At 39.7% G+C, this 18,465-nt stretch overlaps 2 protein-coding genes across 2 annotated transcripts; both read left to right on the top strand.

The window, feature by feature from the left end:
- The first annotated feature begins 64 nt into the window (after nt 1-64).
- On the top strand, nt 65-4,655 carry LOC146471767 (3-hydroxyacyl-CoA dehydrogenase type-2-like). Its single transcript, XM_085120297.1, has 4 exons — nt 65-238; nt 1,501-1,662; nt 2,555-2,792; nt 3,617-4,655. The coding sequence occupies exons 1-4, from the start codon at nt 65-67 to the stop codon at nt 3,808-3,810; spliced, it is 768 nt and encodes a 255-aa protein (XP_084976423.1). The 3' UTR covers nt 3,811-4,655.
- Nucleotides 4,656-9,717: 5,062 nt separating this feature from the next.
- On the top strand, nt 9,718-14,331 carry LOC146471766 (3-hydroxyacyl-CoA dehydrogenase type-2-like). Its single transcript, XM_085120834.1, has 4 exons — nt 9,718-9,933; nt 11,052-11,210; nt 11,805-12,042; nt 14,007-14,331. The coding sequence occupies exons 1-4, from the start codon at nt 9,754-9,756 to the stop codon at nt 14,195-14,197; spliced, it is 768 nt and encodes a 255-aa protein (XP_084976960.1). The 5' UTR covers nt 9,718-9,753; the 3' UTR covers nt 14,198-14,331.
- The last annotated feature ends 4,134 nt before the right edge of the window (nt 14,332-18,465 follow it).

The raw sequence follows: 18,465 nt of genomic DNA, 5'->3' as shown, positions 1-18,465 counted from the left end.
GGACATTGTACACGTGCGTTTGGTGTTACTCCGCTGGCGATACCCGATTGCTGGCGGTTTCAAAATGGCGGCGGTCCGAGGTTGTCTTGTATCTGGAGGTGCTAGTGGGTTAGGCCTGGCTACAGCAAGGAGACTTGTTAAAAACGGCTACAGAGTCGTTATAGCGGATCTGCCATCTAGTGAGGGCGACAAGGTGGCACGTGATCTTGGGGAGAACTGTATTTTTGTTCCAACAGATGTGAGTCTTTAATAACACAGGAGGAGAGGCATAAGGGCAACCTCGTTCCAAGGGTGTTTTATCTCCACATCCCAGAGAGTGGAGAGTTAAGCACAATTCTCGGTTTTCACTGTCACGCCATTGAAAAAAAAAATCGAAACCATTCCATGAATGAAGTCAAGAAATTGACATGGTATAGAGGATAAATAAATAAGGCATCTGTCCAAGTGTCAGGTCTGTGCGACATTCCCTACTGGAGTTATTTGACAAAATGTTCCCCATAAATTTATAGAGCTTAGTATGAAGACGCCATGTTTGTGTCCCTCTGAGGGACACAAGCATGGCGGCCGGAAATACGAAAAAACATCTGGAGTTCACTTTTGCCAGAAAAGAGGCTTGTTTGCCCTTGTGAATTTTCGAATGTTAAGCTTAATATTTCTCCTCAAACTTAAATTGTTTAGAATGCTGAAAATTACCCGAAGAGTCATTTTTAAGATACGGAAAAGCTCTGTCACGGCCGTCCTCCTTATGTCACGCACGATGGAAACTCGGAAATTGAAACCGTTCTATTTTCAAAAGGAAGCACGACATCGAGCTAAGAAATTGTGAACAGACATATTTTTAGGTAATCTTTCCTTGAATGAAGGTAAAAATTTTGTAGGCCTCCCAGTTTTGAATTCTAGAATTTGGTGACGTCACGTGAAAACCAAGAATATGACTTTTTTTGGGATCAAGCAACTTGGCCTCATTCATTCCCTCCCCCCCACCCCCAGGTGTAGTTGCCCAGATCTCTGATAACCAAGCTAAGCAATCCATCTAAGGGTGGGGGGGGGGGGCGGGGGGGGACTCCCATATAAAAATGACAGGGGTTATTGCTGTATCTTTTAGGGGTTAAAATTTGTGGTTAGGTACCTCTTAATTTATATGGTCCAAAATTTAAAATGGCGTCCGTCAGAGGTATGGTGGTTCCTGTTAGGGTAAAGAGATGAAAAATATGAGAGGGAGTAAATCAGTCAACTGATTTGGTACCTCTCAGGGTGAAAATTTGTTTGGACCATGCCCATGAAACATAATTCTGCTACCTTTTAGAGGTTCTTTTCACAATTTCTGACGATCACCCCCGTCACTTTTATATAGGAACTCCCCTCCCCACCCTGGGCAATCCATAGCCTTTCCCTCAATAGATCCCAGTACCACATATCTATTTTATTTCTTCTTCCCACTCCAATAACTTTTAGTGGTTAAAAGTAAGACTGCGCCAATCTTAATCATTTATTACCCAGGTTGCATCAGAAAGAGATGTTAAACAGGCCATTAGAACAGTTGTGGATAACTGTGGTCCTTTGCGGGCAGTTATAAGTGCAGCAGGGATAATAAAAATTGCAGAAACTGTGTCAGATACTGGTGAGGCTCACCCTCTTCCACTGTTCGAAGAAATAATAAAGGTAACTAACTGACATCTGAGGAATAGTTTTCATTTAATTTCAAGAAACTATGGGGGAAGGGGGGTGGTATGAGTGAAGGATTATGTTATGTTTAAAACACAAGCAGTAGTGTTTTATTGGGATTTAAACCAACGAGGTGGAGCCGAGTGGTTTTAGACCCGATAAAACACATGCTGCGAGTTTTTTGAACGGCTTCAAAAACATTCCTGAAAAAGCATGTGTCAAGAGAGTTCATAGCAATGATGCTTTTGTGAATGTTGGAAATTAGAATATGAGAAAAACATTAAACACTGCATACTAATAAGGAGGAGGTTTTATCAGATATAAATTAAAAGCCACTGCATTATGCGTGATGTTTTATTGACCATTTGATAGGTCAATGGGCGTATGAATTATTAAGGAGTTTTTGAAGGCATTGTTTGGGTAGACAGATTGAAATTGCACCGAAGAACAGGTGCATTTCTCGGCAGTCATTTGTATTTGAAATACTCTTTTAGGTTAAATCTATAGCTATTTAACAAGAGCTATGCTACCCAGAGAAAAAAGCCTAAAATGCACTTATTTGTCAGCGTGATATCCATCTGTCTACTCAAATGATCCCACAATACCTTAATTGTACCAGTGTTCTCACAGTTTCTGAAGTGGGGAATTGCCAGGGTCCTCAGAATGTACATTTTTTAGTTCTTACTATTCTGAGTAGTTTATTTGCCTAATTAAGTTACTTTTTATCCTGTTTTCATGTACTTCATATCTGTAGCAAATTAAAGTGTGTGATTGATTGATCTACTGTTTAAACATGGTATTATATTACATTGACACGTTTGCTTGCCTACTTTACTCGCAATCAAATCATCTTTAACCTGCTGTGTAAAATTCTTCATTCTGTGCACAGATCAATCTTACAGGAACATTCAATGTGGCGCGCTTAGCAGCAGAGCAGATGGTGAAAAATGATCCTGATGAGGGAGGGGAGAGAGGAGTGATTATCAACACATCCAGTGTCCATGCTTATGAAGGACAGTCAGGAAAAGTTGCTTATTCGGCAACTAAAGGAGCTATCAATGCTATGACACTCCCCATGGCTAGGGACCTAGGACGGCACGGCATCAGGGTGAATGCAATTGCACCAGGTATCTTTCTGGCCCTGGTTGTTCAAGAGTGGATAACTTTAATCGGTGGATAAGTTGATATTCAGCGGATAAGGTGTATTAGTTGGAATACATTTTATCTGCTGGATAGTAATTTTATCCAGTGGACAACATTATCTGCTCCTTGAACAACCAGGCTCTAATTTTTTAAGTGGAACTCAAAGAAGGTGACATTGTTTTTGTTTTTGTTTTTTTTTTTTTGGGGGGGGGGGGGGGTGTTGAAAAGACTTGACATTTTTTGTTACGGTGGGCCCCTTGTAATTCAGTTTTTCTTGGACCCCACCTCTCCCTCCAGCTCCAAACAAGAATAAAAGGTAATTACAACGGATTAAAGTTTCTATCAAATTACTCAAACTTGTGTTGATAGCCATCAGACCCATTTAATTTTCTGGTAACTCCCTCTTTAGAACCAACTTTTTTTGCATGCCTTGTACCTCCAATTCCACTATTGTCAACCCACCATATAAGAAATGAAAACTTCCTTGATGTTTTGCCATAAAATGGAACACAAGTTGTTTTGTTAAAAGAATGTAAAAGTGTATAAAAAGTGATATTTTTGTTAAATTATCTTAATCCTTTTAACCCTAAATATCAAAGAACAAATTCTTTTATCTTTTCCCATACCCCATCACTGGGGGAAAGTTATTAAAATATCAAGAAAATTCACCTTGGGTGATCATATCCTTAATTCTCATGACCTCAGGGGTTTAATAAGCATTGATATTACAAGGAGAAATTTAATGCTGATCACATTCAGGGCTTAGAGAGTTAAATTAAGTATAATTTGTTTTTCTTTTAATTACCAGGCATGTTTCTAACCCCAATGTTCACCAAAGGAAGACCAGATCCCTTAGAGCAAGAAAATAAAGCACAGATAATCCCATTTCCTAAGCGCATTGGAGACCCAGCAGACTTTGCACAACTTGTACAAGCTGTTATAGACAACAAAATGATTAATGGTGAAATTATTAGAATTGATGGAGCAGTGCGAATGCCATAACGTAAAATTTGAATGAATTTGAAGGACTTTTAGTGGATTTGTTCAGGACAACAATAATGCCATTGAACAAAGGTTTTTAAAATGATCACGGCAAATAAATCAATGATAATTTTTAACCTGCTTTAGAGGCCTGAGACAGCACTATTAGTACAGTATAAAGAAGTTTGCTGCTTGTTACTTATCTTGTATTTTATTATTCTTAATGCCAGTATGCAATGATTTTTTGCAATTCTCTGAGGAAACCCAGACACAATAGCCATATGTTGAAATTTCAGGTCCCTGACAGCACAAACGATGTATTTATTAAGTTTTCCTTCTTTCCAAGAACTGCCAGAGACTGGAATCAGGGTAGCTAGAACCAGCTGATATAACCTGCCATTAGATCAATACAGGGTGTAAATAATTTTATTACGTTCACATGTAAAAGCAAGATATGACGTACTATGTGAAAATATGGTTTAGCGGCCAGGACTGGAGCCCCTGTATTCCGCATTCTGTTTCATGTAAATTAAGTGACCACTTTTAATTATCTATTTCAACTATTTTTTTTATGAAAACAGTCAGTGTGATGCCTCACCGGTCTTACTCTGTATGTGTAGTGTGTAATACATTCAACTCTCGCCTTGCGGACACCTGGCTATTACAGACCCCAGTAATACGCACAGCAGCTAAATCCCCGACAAAAATAAATTACAGACGTTTGACTGAAATAAATTCCCGCTATTACGGACTCTCGCTATTAAGGACACTAACTTACGGTCCAGAGGGTGTCCCCAATAAAGGGAGTTGACTGTATTTAGTTAAGTGTGATGAAGCAAATAAAAATAAATTATTTTGACTCTAAAGATGATTATGGTGGTGATGAATTTGTTGCTCGGGAGAGAGTGGATGACTGCCTACAAGCTGTCGTTGTCTAGACCCCGGCCAGATATCTGTTTTCCGCAAGCCGCTGCCTATGCCCCTACCATTAGTCTCCTACGGAACCGATTAGGGTCGTCATGTAACCATAGCGTTAGTGGGGAGAAGAGTTGCGTAATTGCCTTCAAAAAAACGTTTTCAATATTTAATTTTCATTTGCGAATAAAGAGGTATTTATTTTCTTATGACCAGTTTCACTTGCCATAGTTTGTATTAATGGTACCACACATCATGATCATACGCCATTTCACGAGTCTCTTGAATTAATGTTCCCGAAAAATCAACCAGGAAGAGCCTGATACTGAGGATATCAACCAATTGAATATTTTTGTTCAATTCAAACTTAAAACACCATTGTGACCGTTCCAATAAAAGGAAAAGTTAGCCGCAAGTTAGCATGACGTGTAGGTGTTGAAATGCAAGAAAAATGAAGTTTCTACTGACACATTCAAATCAAGCAGTATTCGGTCTTAACTAGTAATTCGCTCTTCTCAGTTGTAGTCAAGGCTTTCGTTCAGGTCTTGTTTTGAACGAAAGTGAATGTTGTACGATTCGCAAATTAAAGTGCCAGTAAAAAATCTTGTGTCATGGAATATCATCACACAAAATCGCCCCCAAGACAGAGTCAGGAGAGAGCTCTGGGGACGAGTATCCATTGAGCGCCACTTTAAAAAACGGGTGGCGGGAAAAAGCCCGCATTATAATAGCACATTCGTTTACACCATCCTTTTCGTTATCAATGGAGTAGTTTCTTTTGTGTTCATTTGTCGCCTTTTGTTTTTACAGTCAACTCTCTCTAAGGCGGACACCCTCGGTACCAGATTTACTGTCCGCCTTAGAGAGAGTTCATGTAAACTGATACCCGAACATCAAAACTGAAACCAGTGCTTTATTACTTTAATTAATTACAGTGTACAATGTAGTCATGACGGGCCGCGCTGTGCCTCTTTTATATATTCCTTACGGAAACCTGCACAGTTCATACACACTTTGAACATTTGTGAATCAACCTTCAGTCGTTTCTTGGAACTTGAATCAAGTAGCGTCTCTTGTGAAGTTACAGCAAAAAGATTAAACCGTGGGGGTGGCTAAGGGATTGAAGCCCCATGCAAGTACAAGTTTCAAGGTGTTCCAAAGGTCGTGGCCTGGATAGCAAAGTGTATAGGTAAAGAAAACGAGAAGATTACAACTGCGGTTGATCTAAACCAAGACGCGAAAAAGCGAAGGAAGAATACAAGTGACTCAACTGATTCCAGTAAACGGCAGCGCAAATGAGTTGGATGTTGTTTAATACATATTGTAAGATCTAGTATATTTTATCAAAACCACTGTTATCAGATTGTGCTAATTTTTCGGAATTTTGGACCTGTTATAAAATTTCAAAAACATCCGGTGTCCGCCTTGAGAGGTTTTTTGAACCAACATGTTGGAAAAAAAGTATCCGCTGTCCGCCTTAGAGAGATGTCCGCCTTAGAGAGAGTTCAGTTACAGAGAAACAAGTGAAATTTCGGCAGGGACTAAATTTTCTGTCCACCTTAGAGAGGTGTCCGCTTAGAGAGAGTTGACTGTATTCGATTCTTTCAATCAACCCTAATCATACCTGTCATTCCATAGTTTCCTTTGTAAAGGTTACCGAATTATTACTAATCATTTGACAAACTTTGTTCACACTAATTGTTCGACGTATCAGTATTAACAAAAAGGCAAATTAGCCTGTATGGCGTGTCGGAATGCACAAAACATGAACTTTTTAGCATATTACAAATTCAAATTTAGCAGTATTCGAGTTTGAAAAGTTATTCATTCAGATTGACGGTTAACTCAGATCTTGGTTTACGAACGAAAGTGAGTGCTGTTCGATTCGCAAAGTTGAAAGTCACCAGAGAATCCACCGCATTCACCGGCCTTCCCTGATTCAATACATCAAAGAAAGTTAAGTATTTGTTGTTGCTGTTGTTGTTTTCCAGCTTTAAAGTTTAATCTTGAGTATATTACAATGTACATTGCAGGCTAACGGTCTTGGTTTTCTTGGATTTCGCTTGGTGTCACTTGCAAGCCGTCCTTATATTTGAACAGGCAGGCACACCGATAGACGTAAATGACAACTCTGCGTCTGTGGTGGAATTACAATATTAGCGTCCTACCGTCCCAGTAAAGTGTTAACAGGCAACTCTGCGGGAGCAGTTGTGATGTTTGCTGCGGACTCGATTAACGCAGCACATGACGTGGTTTCCGGCTGGATCCTCAGTTGCAAAGAGAACAGAAGGACTGTTCTCTAAATAATAAAACGTACTGGAAACGGCGTGCAGCCCGTGGGCTGCCTCAGGTCTCTTCATTTGTCTACAGGAATCACCAGCACATCTCATGTGACAGCCTCGAGCGTGATGCACAACAGCAGGTTTTCCTTTAAGAGTTTCTATAAAAATGTGTTTTCTTGTTCGATCTTGTGCTGACTCAAGTGCATGGCCAAATTCTTGTTGATAGTTTTAATTGGATGTTCTTTGCTCGCGTGAAAAGTGACTAAGTTTTCCTTGTGGCATACAAAATCGACAACAAAACAAACAGAACAATAAAACAGAGCTAAAACATGCTGTTGTGCATCACGTTGAAAACGGAACGACCATACTATGGAGTACGAACAGGAAAGAATGGCAAACTAGAGGCGCTTTCCATTTGTCCGAACTGGCTGGCCAAAGACTGGTTATTCCGCTGAATAAAAGCACAATTTTCAAGAACTGGCTCCGATGCTAGACCTTCAAGTTCCTTCAAAATGGGGCAAACCATTTCCAAATTCTGCATTATGAAGAATCTTTAGAGTTAACTCTTCAAAATTTCTCGTTCTATTTTCAAACTGATTAGCCAAGCTGGTAAATTCTGGCAAATGGAAAGCACTCTAGTATATAAGGAAAAATCAGCGCTTTAATAACAATAGAAAAGGTTGGGAAGAAAGAGTACTCAGAGATATTAGTGACGGGGAGCCGCGAAGACCTTCATGGGAGTTTGAAATTTGTGTTAGAAATTTTTGGCGAACTATTTTTTGGACAAAACATTTTGGTAGTGACCTCTATCTAGGGCTTTATGCAGAAAATTATGAACCCTTTTCCGTTAAGTACTGGGAAGTTGGACGTTTTGGGGATTCACTTTTAGCACGTTTGCAACAAGCCACCCGTCACTAATATACCTGAGTACCCACTCAAGAGCAGCCAAAATTGCTCAATGGTGACCCATACTGGTCATTGTCGACCCTACAGTATGGGTACCCATGGACAATTATTGGCAAACATAAGTACGCATGAACCAACATTAGAATATATGGATATGCATGGACCAATATTGGCCAATATGGGTACACAGGAACTAGCATTGGTCAATATAGGCACCCATGGACAAGTATTGGCAAATATGGGTACCAAGACACCAATATTGGCCAATATGGGTAGCCAAACACCAATATTGGCTAATATAGGTACCAAAGGACCAATATTGGCCAATATAGGTACCAAAAGACCCATATTGGCCAATATGGGTACCCATGGCCCACTATTGGCCAATATAGATACCCATGGACCAATATGGTCCAATATGGGTGACCAGGCACCAATATTGGCCAACATGGTTACCTAGAGATCAATACTGGCCAATATGGGTACCCAGGGACCAATATTAGCCAATATGGGAAAAGTATTGGTCCCTGGGTACCCATATTGGCCAATATTGGTCCCTAGGTACGTATATTGGCCAATATGGGAACCCATGGACCCATATTGGCCAATATGGATACCCAGGGACCCACATTGGCCAACATGGGTCCCTGGGTACCCATATTGGCCAATATAGCTGCCCAGGGACGAATATTGGCTAATATGGGTACCCATGGACCCATATTGGCCAATATGGATACCCAGGGACCCATATTGGTCAATGTGGGTCCATGGGTACCCACCCAGGGACGAATATTGGCCGATATGGGTACCCAGGGACCAATGTTGGACAATATAGGTACCCAGGGACCAATATTAGCCAATATGGGTACCAGGGAACCAATATTGGCCAATATTGGTCCTGGGTACCCATATTGGCCAATATTGGACCATGGGTACCCATACTGGACAATATTGGTCTTTGGGTACCTATATTGGCCCATATTGGTGTCTGGATACCCATATTGGCCAATATTGGTTTTTGGTTACCCATATTGGCCAATATTGGTCCCTGGGTAACTATATTGGCTAATATTGGTGTCTGGATACCTATATTGGCCAATACGTTTCCATGGGTGCCTATATTGACCAATATTAGTTCATGGGTACCCATATTGGCCAATATTGGTCCATGGGTACCCATATTGTAGGGTCAAGAATTCAAAAGAGGAAAATCAAAACTCATTAGGCACAAATAACCTGTGATGTTGAACATACGATGGTTAAATCCAAGGCCCTTTCAAATCCTCGAAACCTGCTACAAACGTGACTTGCGAGTAGCGCAGGCTTTAAAAACCAATATGAAAAAACATACTCGTGTAAGCTAGCTTTAAAAGGCTAAGAACCCGCTCCAGGGAGTGGCTTAGGCTTGTCACTCTTTATTTACACACCAAATTCTAAGCCACAGGCAGCCCAAATTACAAAATCATTATTTTAATAAGAAACGTCGTACTGGCTTTTGCCTCGAAAAATTTTCCAAAACAATTCTTTGGAATTCACAATGAAGGAATGTTTTTTTTTTCCAGTCAATTAGTCGATTTTCTTGTGATTTCGGACTAATATAGCTACAAGAAATAGCTCAGCAAACTCAAACACTATGTTAGAAAAAAAAAAAAAGAATTTTCCTGGCGGGGGCAGCTGCCCCCTCTGACCCCCCGCTATTTACGGCCCTGAAAAAGAAAAAAAGAGAAAGAAATCGCGCAAAAACTTGGTGCGTGACTGCTCTTTACCGTCACTTTAAGCGTTTCGTTACTTTTTACAGAATACCGCTGACTGGGTATAACGCGCAGGCTCCATCACACGTGTAACGATTGTGTAAGCCAACATGGCGTCCTTGCAGAAAACTGTGTGCCTTGTCACCGGTGGCGCTTCAGGATTAGGGCGAGCAACTGTCCAAAGACTGGCACGAAATGGAGCTAGAGTTGTCATCGCTGATCTTCCGTCCAGTGATGGTGAAAATGTGGCCAAAGAACTTGGAGAAAACTGTTGTTTCGCACCAACTGATGTAAGCTCCCGGCTTGCGTAAGGCTATTAAAACTAAGTAAAATATTGGACAAAAATAATTTCTACGTTGAAAAGCTCTGTTTCCGTGGCCTTTTAAGGGATTATAGTAATCGTTGTGTCGAAAGATCTCTTCTTTCAGTTTCTTGCTTATTTCCTGTGAAGAAATCACCGCCTTTGTGTGATGTTGATTAAGATTGGAGGTATGTGTGGGGGTGGGGTGGGGGTGCTGTCCCTAAGCAACATCCTAGTTCTTGGATTTGAAATATCGATAAGCGGTGCATGTGAAAGAAATGAGTTGTTATGTTTTTAGCCCGATGGATAAACAATAGATTAATTTTTCGGCCTGTGAAACAAGCATACTCAGAAAAAGAAAATCCAATAGGCGTTTGATGCCATGGTTTTCGATGCCATTTTGACAGGTAGGCAAACAGGCTTGAAATAACAGTGTTTGTACGGAAATCCAATGTCAAATAATTTTCATAAAACATTGTTTCTGAAAAATTCCACGAATTGGAAACTTTTGGCACTAGGAAAAGGATTTTAAGAACAAAATTGGAGGGATGTAGCTGTGACAGAAAGCGTCCAGTCGTGTTTTGAACTTTCCATACATTTGTCTGTATAGCGAACCAGCCGTGAACTGCTACTAAAAATAGTTCGCGGGAAAAATACAGGGAAATGTATGGAAAGTTCAAAACACTACTGGACGCTTTCTGTCACAGCTACATCCCTCCAATTTTTTCCTTAAAAATATTATACTTTTCCTAGTGCCAAAACTTTCCAATTCATGAATTTTTCAGAAGCGATGTTTTATGAAAATTATTTGACATCGGATTTCCATACAAACACTGCTATTTCAAGCCTGTTTGCCTACCCGTCAAAATGGCGTCAAAAACCTTGATAAGGCCTACTTGTTTGGATACTCTACCTCTGAGCTACAGGAGACTCGTGGGAGCAAAGCCATTAAACTAGGTTCAAGGGACAAACATCCTGCATACCACTAGTTCTTGATAAAATAGATTAAGAAATGTGACCTTATATGGAATTTTGATTACTTGTACTCTGTATAACTTGAACTTCTCTCAAGCAGGTTAAATCCATTTTCTCCCTTATGCTTACCAGGTTACATCAGAAGGTGATGTTCAACAGGCTATCAAGCTTGCTAACGAGACATTTGGGCCCCTTACTGCAACAGTCAACTGTGCTGGAATTGGTTTGGCCATGAGGACTCTCTCTAAGAAGGGAGTGCACCCTCTTAATCATTTTGAAAAAGTTTTGAAGGTAAACACGCATCTCTTTTGTGGTCTATGGTGTTTTTCAACTTTTATGCCGAAGCATGTGCAGGATTTTGTTAAAAATATTCATATTTGCATACTTTCATGCAACATGTCAAGCGAGAGGAAGAGAGTTTGAGAAGTTTTCCAAACATCAAGAAGTGTTGAAAAAACGAGGTGCAGCCGAGTTTTTTCAACCAACTTTGAGGTGTTTGGTAATTGGATGACACACTCTTTTGAGTGTCTGCTATACAGTGTAGCTTCTCAAATCATTTATAATTCTTGGAGAAATTTAAAGCAAAAGTTCACCAAATTTTATTATAATTAAGATCACATTTCCAAACCCCCTTCGCATTACTGATTTTCTTTGTTTCTCTTCATGAATTATTAATGAGTTAAAGAAAAGTATGTCTTCAAACAGCGTGTGAGTACATAGGCATTTGAAAACATTCAGTGCTATTAAAAATTATCTTTGAAAAATTCAACTGGAGACATTCTTTTTTTACATACAATTTTCACCTTCTGGCTAAACTGAAGCTAATGATGTGAGAATTATTGCAAAGATAGTAAATTTTTGAATTTGTTTTATTTTATCATCCAGGTGAACGCCATTGGAACATTTAATGTTATCAGACTGGTAGCAGAACAAATGGCAACAAATGAACCTAATGAGGGAGGGGAGAGAGGGGTGATTGTCAACACGGCCAGTGTAGCTGCTTACGAGGGTCAAATTGGTCAAGCTGCATACTCGGCATCAAAAGGTGCAATCGTTGGAATGACACTGCCAATAGCTAGGGATTTGGCACAAAATGGCATCCGAGTCAATACAATTGCACCTGGTAAGCTAACTTTCCAATTTTATTTTTAAGCTAAAAACACTGTGACACCCAATCTGTCACAGTGAAATTAATAGAAGTAATGCTTAACTGTTGTTAAAATTATAGTACATTAGTTTTGTTGAATCAAGTGTTACTGTATCTAACACCTCACCTCAAGTCCTTGCTTTCTTTTGAAATTTCAGCATACAAATTAAGTTCCTTTTGACTCGTTTAATTCTTCACTGAGAGAAGAGAGACAATGAAGCAAAGGATCTTGTCTAAGCAGGGCTCAAAGCTTATTTTTGACTTTGGGAGCACCTGTGCTACCAGGTGTAAATTTCTAGGCGCACTGCCGAAATTTTAGGCACGCAGCTAAAAATTTTAGGAGCACAACTTAAAAACTGGTAGCACCAAAAAGAAAAATCAGAAGCCTCAGACATTTTATCAGTGATCATTGATAATTGTGTCATGACGACACCGAAACGCTGTTCATTTGTTTTGCTTATTTCGCTTGCCGATCGTTAACCAGTATGGTAATGTTTTGTTTCAATCGTGTGTTTGTTTCTTTCAGTCTCTTACTGTACTTTTGCAATAGCAATACTACTGTTACATTTTTTAGAATATTACATGTTATGGTTCGTTAAACAAAATAATAAGACAAAACGAAGGTAAGGAATAACGTCATTGAATCCTTTTGATCAAACGAAATCCTTCAAGTCCCACGGATCACCAACTGCAATTCATTTATCTGGCCACTTTCTGTAGGCAAGGTTAGGTCGCCTTGATCTGCTGTAGTTGGGTCAAATGTGTTGGAAGGCAGCAGCCGGCTGTTTGAGAATAAATTGTCTTTTTGTAAATGAGCGTTTTGAAAAAGAGAATAAATTACTTTGTTGACTGCGCATTGACTTAACTGAAATAAAATTCATTGTTTCACAGGAAATACGTAACACTTTGTGCTTTCCTTGAAGAAAAAAAATATCTTAACCCAGAATTTTTAGACATTCATCAGCAAAGCAAACTAAATCGCGCGAGAAGCGTGTTTCAGAAGGTTGCCTTCACTCGTACGTGTCAGCAGTGCTGTCACAAAACCGAGAAGAGTCTGGGGCGGGTTGAAACACGGACAAGAAATGGACTTGAAAAAACAACAGATAAAACACACACTGATGCAAGAAAAACGGTGTAACTTTATTATGTGGAACCTAATTGCGCTACATCCACATTGGAATTTATTATTTCAAGCTTCTGTTTTGTGTTTAACCAGGCAATGTACACAATGATATTATTGTCATGTGAGGAATCAAAGTGGCCCCGATTCAGGCGCACTGAACTTGCACGTTTTTAGGCGCGTGAGTGCGATCACATATGATTTTTCAGGCGCAAAATAAAAAATCTAGTCGCATATGCGACCAGCTGTTCGCTAAAATTGAGCCCTGCTAAGGAAACCACACAACAATTAAGATACCCCAGGGGTGAGGGGGGGGGGGCTCCCATATAAAAGTGACAGGAGTGATGTCATACCTCCTAGGGTACAATTCTTAGGATCATCGTACCTCTTAGGGTAAAATTTGTGGTTTGGTACCCCTTACGGTGCTAAAATCTAAAATGACTTCTGTCACGGCTATAATGGTACCCAAATAAATATGAGAGGGAGTAAATGTCCGTCAGCTATCAGTTAATGTAACTTGTTTCTAGAGTTGGTACCCCTTAGGGTTAAAAGATAGTTCAGACCATGGCCACAAAACTGTCAGAATTCTGGTACCTTTTAGGGGTTCTTTTCAAAATTTCTGACAATCACTCGATCACTTTTATACGTGAGCCCCCCGGCCCCCGGGGAAGAGACCAACTTTACCTCAAACCAATGATCCTCCGATTGGCCAATCAAAAGTGTGATGTCAGCTACCCACTACACCACCATGTGTCTCCAGGACCACTGTCCATCACCACATATAAATCTAAACTAATGCAAATTGTCATTTTATCTTCAGGACTTTTTCTGACACCTTTACTGATGGGATTACCTGAAAAAGTCAGAGATCAGCTGGGAAAACAGGTGCCTTTCCCAAGTCGTCTGGGAGATCCCTCTGAATACGGTCAACTGGTGCAGAGTATCATTGAGAATCCCATGATAAATGGTGAAGTTATAAGGCTAGATGGAGCACTGCGCATGCAGCCTTGATTAGAGACATTGCTTAGTGATATTGCAATCTGTGAATCCATATGGTCTGAAAATGGTTTTTATTTAGGTAGCTGGATAAAAAAAAAATGAATTGAAATTAAAGTTGACATCAAGACAAGCTCAAATCACTGGAAATTACAAGTAGGTTATTGCAATTGGGAAGGGGGGGGGGGTGGGTGGGTGGGAGACAAGCAAGGGGGTGTAAATTCTGTGTTACCCTTTATTCACTCTTCTCTGCAAGAGCTCCATGTTGTATTTCTGTTATTATTATTATTATTATTATTATTATTTTGCTAATTATCTCTAAAAATCTACACACAATTTTCTTTTTGGATTCCAGTAGCCTATGCTAAGATCTACTTTTCTCGCATAGTCATAAACTGCGCAAAAAATACTTCTGTATTAGCCTGCAAGCAGTCCCTTTCTGAATAGTCGAGAGGTCGCGTGAAATTGCCAAGCCTCAAAAAACTGGAGCGAACGAGCGGAGGGGGGTTTGGGGAGAGGCGGGAAAAAGGGGAAAGGAGGGGAAAGTAAAAGAAAAAGCTCTTCCAGTCTCTTCTCCTTTATTTCGCCTCGCTCCAGTCTCGCTGGGCTGTGAGCGCATCCTCTCAACTGACCAGAAAGGGACTGCTTGCGGTCTACTTCTGTATTAGTAGGCACCATTCTTAAGGGTTGATCATAGGTTTGATTCCTGATGGAAGAACTGAGATATTTGTCTTAGCAGGCCAGCTGTGGCACTGACTAATAAAATACATCTTTTTCACCTAAAACTTCTCCTGTTTGCGGCTCAGAAATAAAGGTAAGTAAACTTTCTCCCCAATCGACAGTTTAGACAGTGTACACTCTGTTTTTTTATAAGAACCTTTTTTTATAAGAACGTCGAGGCTGAAATTAACCAAAATTTTAAGAACGTATTAAGAACGTTCCTCAGGCTGAGAGTCGATTAAGAACGTTTATATTTTTCTAATCTGTATGTAAAATCAAGGTAACAAATGTAAATTAACCAAAATACTTAAGGGCATGTTTTGTATAACATTAACAATGGTGACACACATCTCGGTTTGTCATAATCAGCAGTTCTTGGTACCATATCTCAGCAGGCAATGTACTTTGACAGATTTCCTCGTCAGGTCTCCATTGCGAATTTACTGAAATACATGTAGTGTATACCATGTAATTTAAGAACATCTTAAGAACGTTTTCAGCCCCAAATCGCAAAAAAATATAAGAACGTTCAGCCTCAGCCCCAAAATTAGACGTTCTTACAAAAATACAGAGTGTATACAGAAAAGTGTCAATGTATTTAGTGCAGAGCACTAACTGGGGGCCACTTTCCAGATCGAATTGGAATTTAGAAATGTTGGTTTTTGAGGAGATGTGAAAACTGGAGTACCCGGAGAAAACCCTCTCGGAGCAACGACAAGAACCAACAACAAACTCAACCCACATATGTCGCCGAGTGCTCTCACCACTGCGCCATCCCTGATCCCCTTCCCCCCACAAATGTTTTCAAATGATTGTATGATTTCTGAATTTTGCATTTTCATGTGTTTTCAACCTCTCTATGTGGATTTTGTTTCTCTTTTTGTTTAACTGACAAACAATCCTTGTTCACGAGAGCCGGATGTTGATATGAAACGAATCACTTTCTGGTGATAAATTAATAAACCACGTGAAGATTAAACTGTTTGGTTGGTTTCCCTAAACCTTGATCATCGACACACATGTAAGAGTGTGCAAGTGTGTAGTAAATTCAGTGTCAGAGATAAATAACCGGATCAAGGGATTAAAAAATTAAAAAGAAAGAAAGAAAAAACGAAGCTTGTATTGACTTGGTTGTGATAAATTATTTTTCTTGTTTCCTGCAAATGATCACATGCTTCTTGTGTGATGTACCACTCCTTTCTGATAAAAGTTGCTAAGCGAATATTTAACCTCATTGGCACAATACGGGCCGTGTTATTGAAGAACTTGGAAATTTGTATATTCTATCATTGGGTGAGTGTTGTTCAGTGTTCTGCAAGAATGATGTAAATAAACAGGCTACACTCCAGCAAAGAAATACAGGAAACATGGCTTGTTTTTGCTATAGCCCCGATTTAGAAGAGATAGTTCGAGTACGGGGCGGGAATAGGCCCATTTCGCTCGAATTTTGTTTGATATTTCCTGCGTGCAATCCTTTGACCGTCTACCTGGTTGCACGTGTAAGAAAAAAACTTGCGTGATAGGGCGTTACCCACATGACAAGGATATGATTATTTTAAAAAACCGCAATTAAAAAAAGATTTTCGGAAATACAGCAACAATAGAATGCAAACATCTTGATTCGTCCCGTGTAATGAAGTTTCACCCCGAATTCTCACAATCAAACTCACTGCGTGTGTATAGACTCTACGCAATTCCAGGCTATTGAAGATCAAAAGACACTTACATCACTGAGTAATGTAACTTAAGACGATACTAAATATAACTGATAGGAGTAATATATACTCTATCTGACATATGTCAAACGAATTAACAAACAAACTGCAAAATTCCATTCCCGAAAACGATTGTCCTATTTCACTGCCGTCCTGTCAAGGGTCTTAATCGGCTGACAGTTCCCCTTTAAAATGTCACGTATTGTTCCATTTCGAGGCTAATTATAAATTATGTTTGTTCAAAGAACGTTAAAGTTCCAAGTGAAACATACTACACTAAGATTACAATACAGATAAGGTGAAAATGCTGTGACAAAACGAAAAAAAGAAAATAACAGTAACACAAATAATAAAAAATGGGGATGACTATATCAGGGATTGTACAACGATAATCCGAACAGAATATCCAAGTACTCTAAACCATTCATGCTTTGTTATTTCAAGTTATTGTCTCTTTATTATCTCTCCTTCTACTTTTTCTATTCTCTCTCTTTCCCTCCTTTTTGGGTTTAGTGAACACAGATGATCTTTGTTTTGTTTTGTTTTTTGTCTTTTTAATTTGCGTGAAACCAGGAGCCCATCCTCGTGAAACATTTAACCCGCCGCGGATAGCAACAGCTTGACCTGTGGGTTGATGTAATCATTTTTCGTTATTTCCTTAATAAAGTGCCTTTGTTTTGTTGTTGTTGTTTGGGATTGTCCGCACTCTCTTTACTTTTCACTCTCAGCATGTTACTTGTGGAAATATTGTTATTTGGGCAGGTGTTGATCGAATTTCTGAAGAAAAAAAAAAAAAGGTTGGTATGACACCACAGTTCAATGAAGAGAAATCGACACAAATTGGAATCGACATAGAGGAACCGGCGCTTTTTGAATTTGGCGTTTTTCAGAGAAACGCAATGATGCAATGATTGCATTGATTTCATTTGGTTTACGCTTTCTTGTCGATCGAGAAAAACAATACGTTTTGTCAGTCGGCGTATTTTTCAAGTTCTTTGTCACATGTATTCTGAGCGATTGTTAGTCACGCGGTCGGATTGATTGCTTTTGAGGAGCACGAGTTTTGCTTTACGGCTTCTGAATAGACAGGAAAAAGCATGGCAAATGTATTAAAAAAAAATGAAATATCAATGTGAAAAAATAAGAAAAGCGTGCGACGTAATTTGAAAACAGCGGCCCAAAAGTTGGAAGAGGTAATGTGGGTCATAGAGATGACTTAGCGAAAAGCACATGAGAAGGCGAAATAACCTTAAAACAGGTTGCCAAATTAATAGAGCAGGACGCACACTTGAGGAAAGAACTGAGCAAAATGCCTCCCGAGGCCAAGCAAGGCAATCAGCTCAGCTGTTTCCTCAAGTGTACGGTTGAGTTTTTGTGAGAATTTCGCGAGGCGAAATCTCAAATATCAAACATGACAGATATTTTCCTCACGGCCTCGCGAGGCGAAAAACTTACGAAAACTCAACGGAACACGTGATGAAACAGCTGAGCTAATCGCCTCGCGAGGCAGCTTTCCTTAAGTGTGCGGTAGGCTTTAGACAACTTTGAATTTTTTTGGTCGGCAATGCGACGGTGTTTGCTTTTTGTCACTTGAACCACTTTGCATTTTGAATGGTATCAGGGTTTATTTGTAAAGGAAATGAAACTTTGGGACTCCAAAAGGTGTTCGCTTACTGAAATAACCGCGAAAGACTAGAGGATAGGCTGATCCCTTTTGAGTGAATTTTCCTTAGGGTTTCCTATTGACACTTGCTATCATACTCGTACGACTAGCTACTATACTCCTGAACACTCTTGCTAATTTCCGTTTTCACTTGGATCATGATTTGAGGTTCTCGAAAGTTCTTG

The sequence above is a fragment of the Pavona decussata genome, unplaced genomic scaffold, assembly GCF_977016875.1.
Source record: "Pavona decussata unplaced genomic scaffold, jaPavDecu1.1 SCAFFOLD_102, whole genome shotgun sequence".
NCBI classification, from domain to species: domain Eukaryota; kingdom Metazoa; phylum Cnidaria; class Anthozoa; order Scleractinia; family Agariciidae; genus Pavona; species Pavona decussata.
Note: the sequence above shows the minus strand (reverse complement) of the source record. Positions and strands in the feature narration are given on the sequence as shown.

Bases quoted from the DNA above. Each gene is read 5' to 3' on its own strand.
- LOC146471767 (XM_085120297.1), top strand. From the start codon at position 65: ATGGCGGCGGTCCGAGGTTGTCTTGTATCTGGAGGTGCTAGTGGGTTA. The intron at 239-1,500 runs GTGAGTCTTTAA...TTTATTACCCAG, and splicing joins GTATTTTTGTTCCAACAGAT to GTTGCATCAGAAAGAGATGT. The intron at 1,663-2,554 runs GTAACTAACTGA...TTCTGTGCACAG, and splicing joins TGTTCGAAGAAATAATAAAG to ATCAATCTTACAGGAACATT.
- LOC146471766 (XM_085120834.1), top strand. From the start codon at position 9,754: ATGGCGTCCTTGCAGAAAACTGTGTGCCTTGTCACCGGTGGCGCTTCA. The intron at 9,934-11,051 runs GTAAGCTCCCGG...TATGCTTACCAG, and splicing joins GTTGTTTCGCACCAACTGAT to GTTACATCAGAAGGTGATGT. The intron at 12,043-14,006 runs GTAAGCTAACTT...TTTTATCTTCAG, and splicing joins AGTCAATACAATTGCACCTG to GACTTTTTCTGACACCTTTA.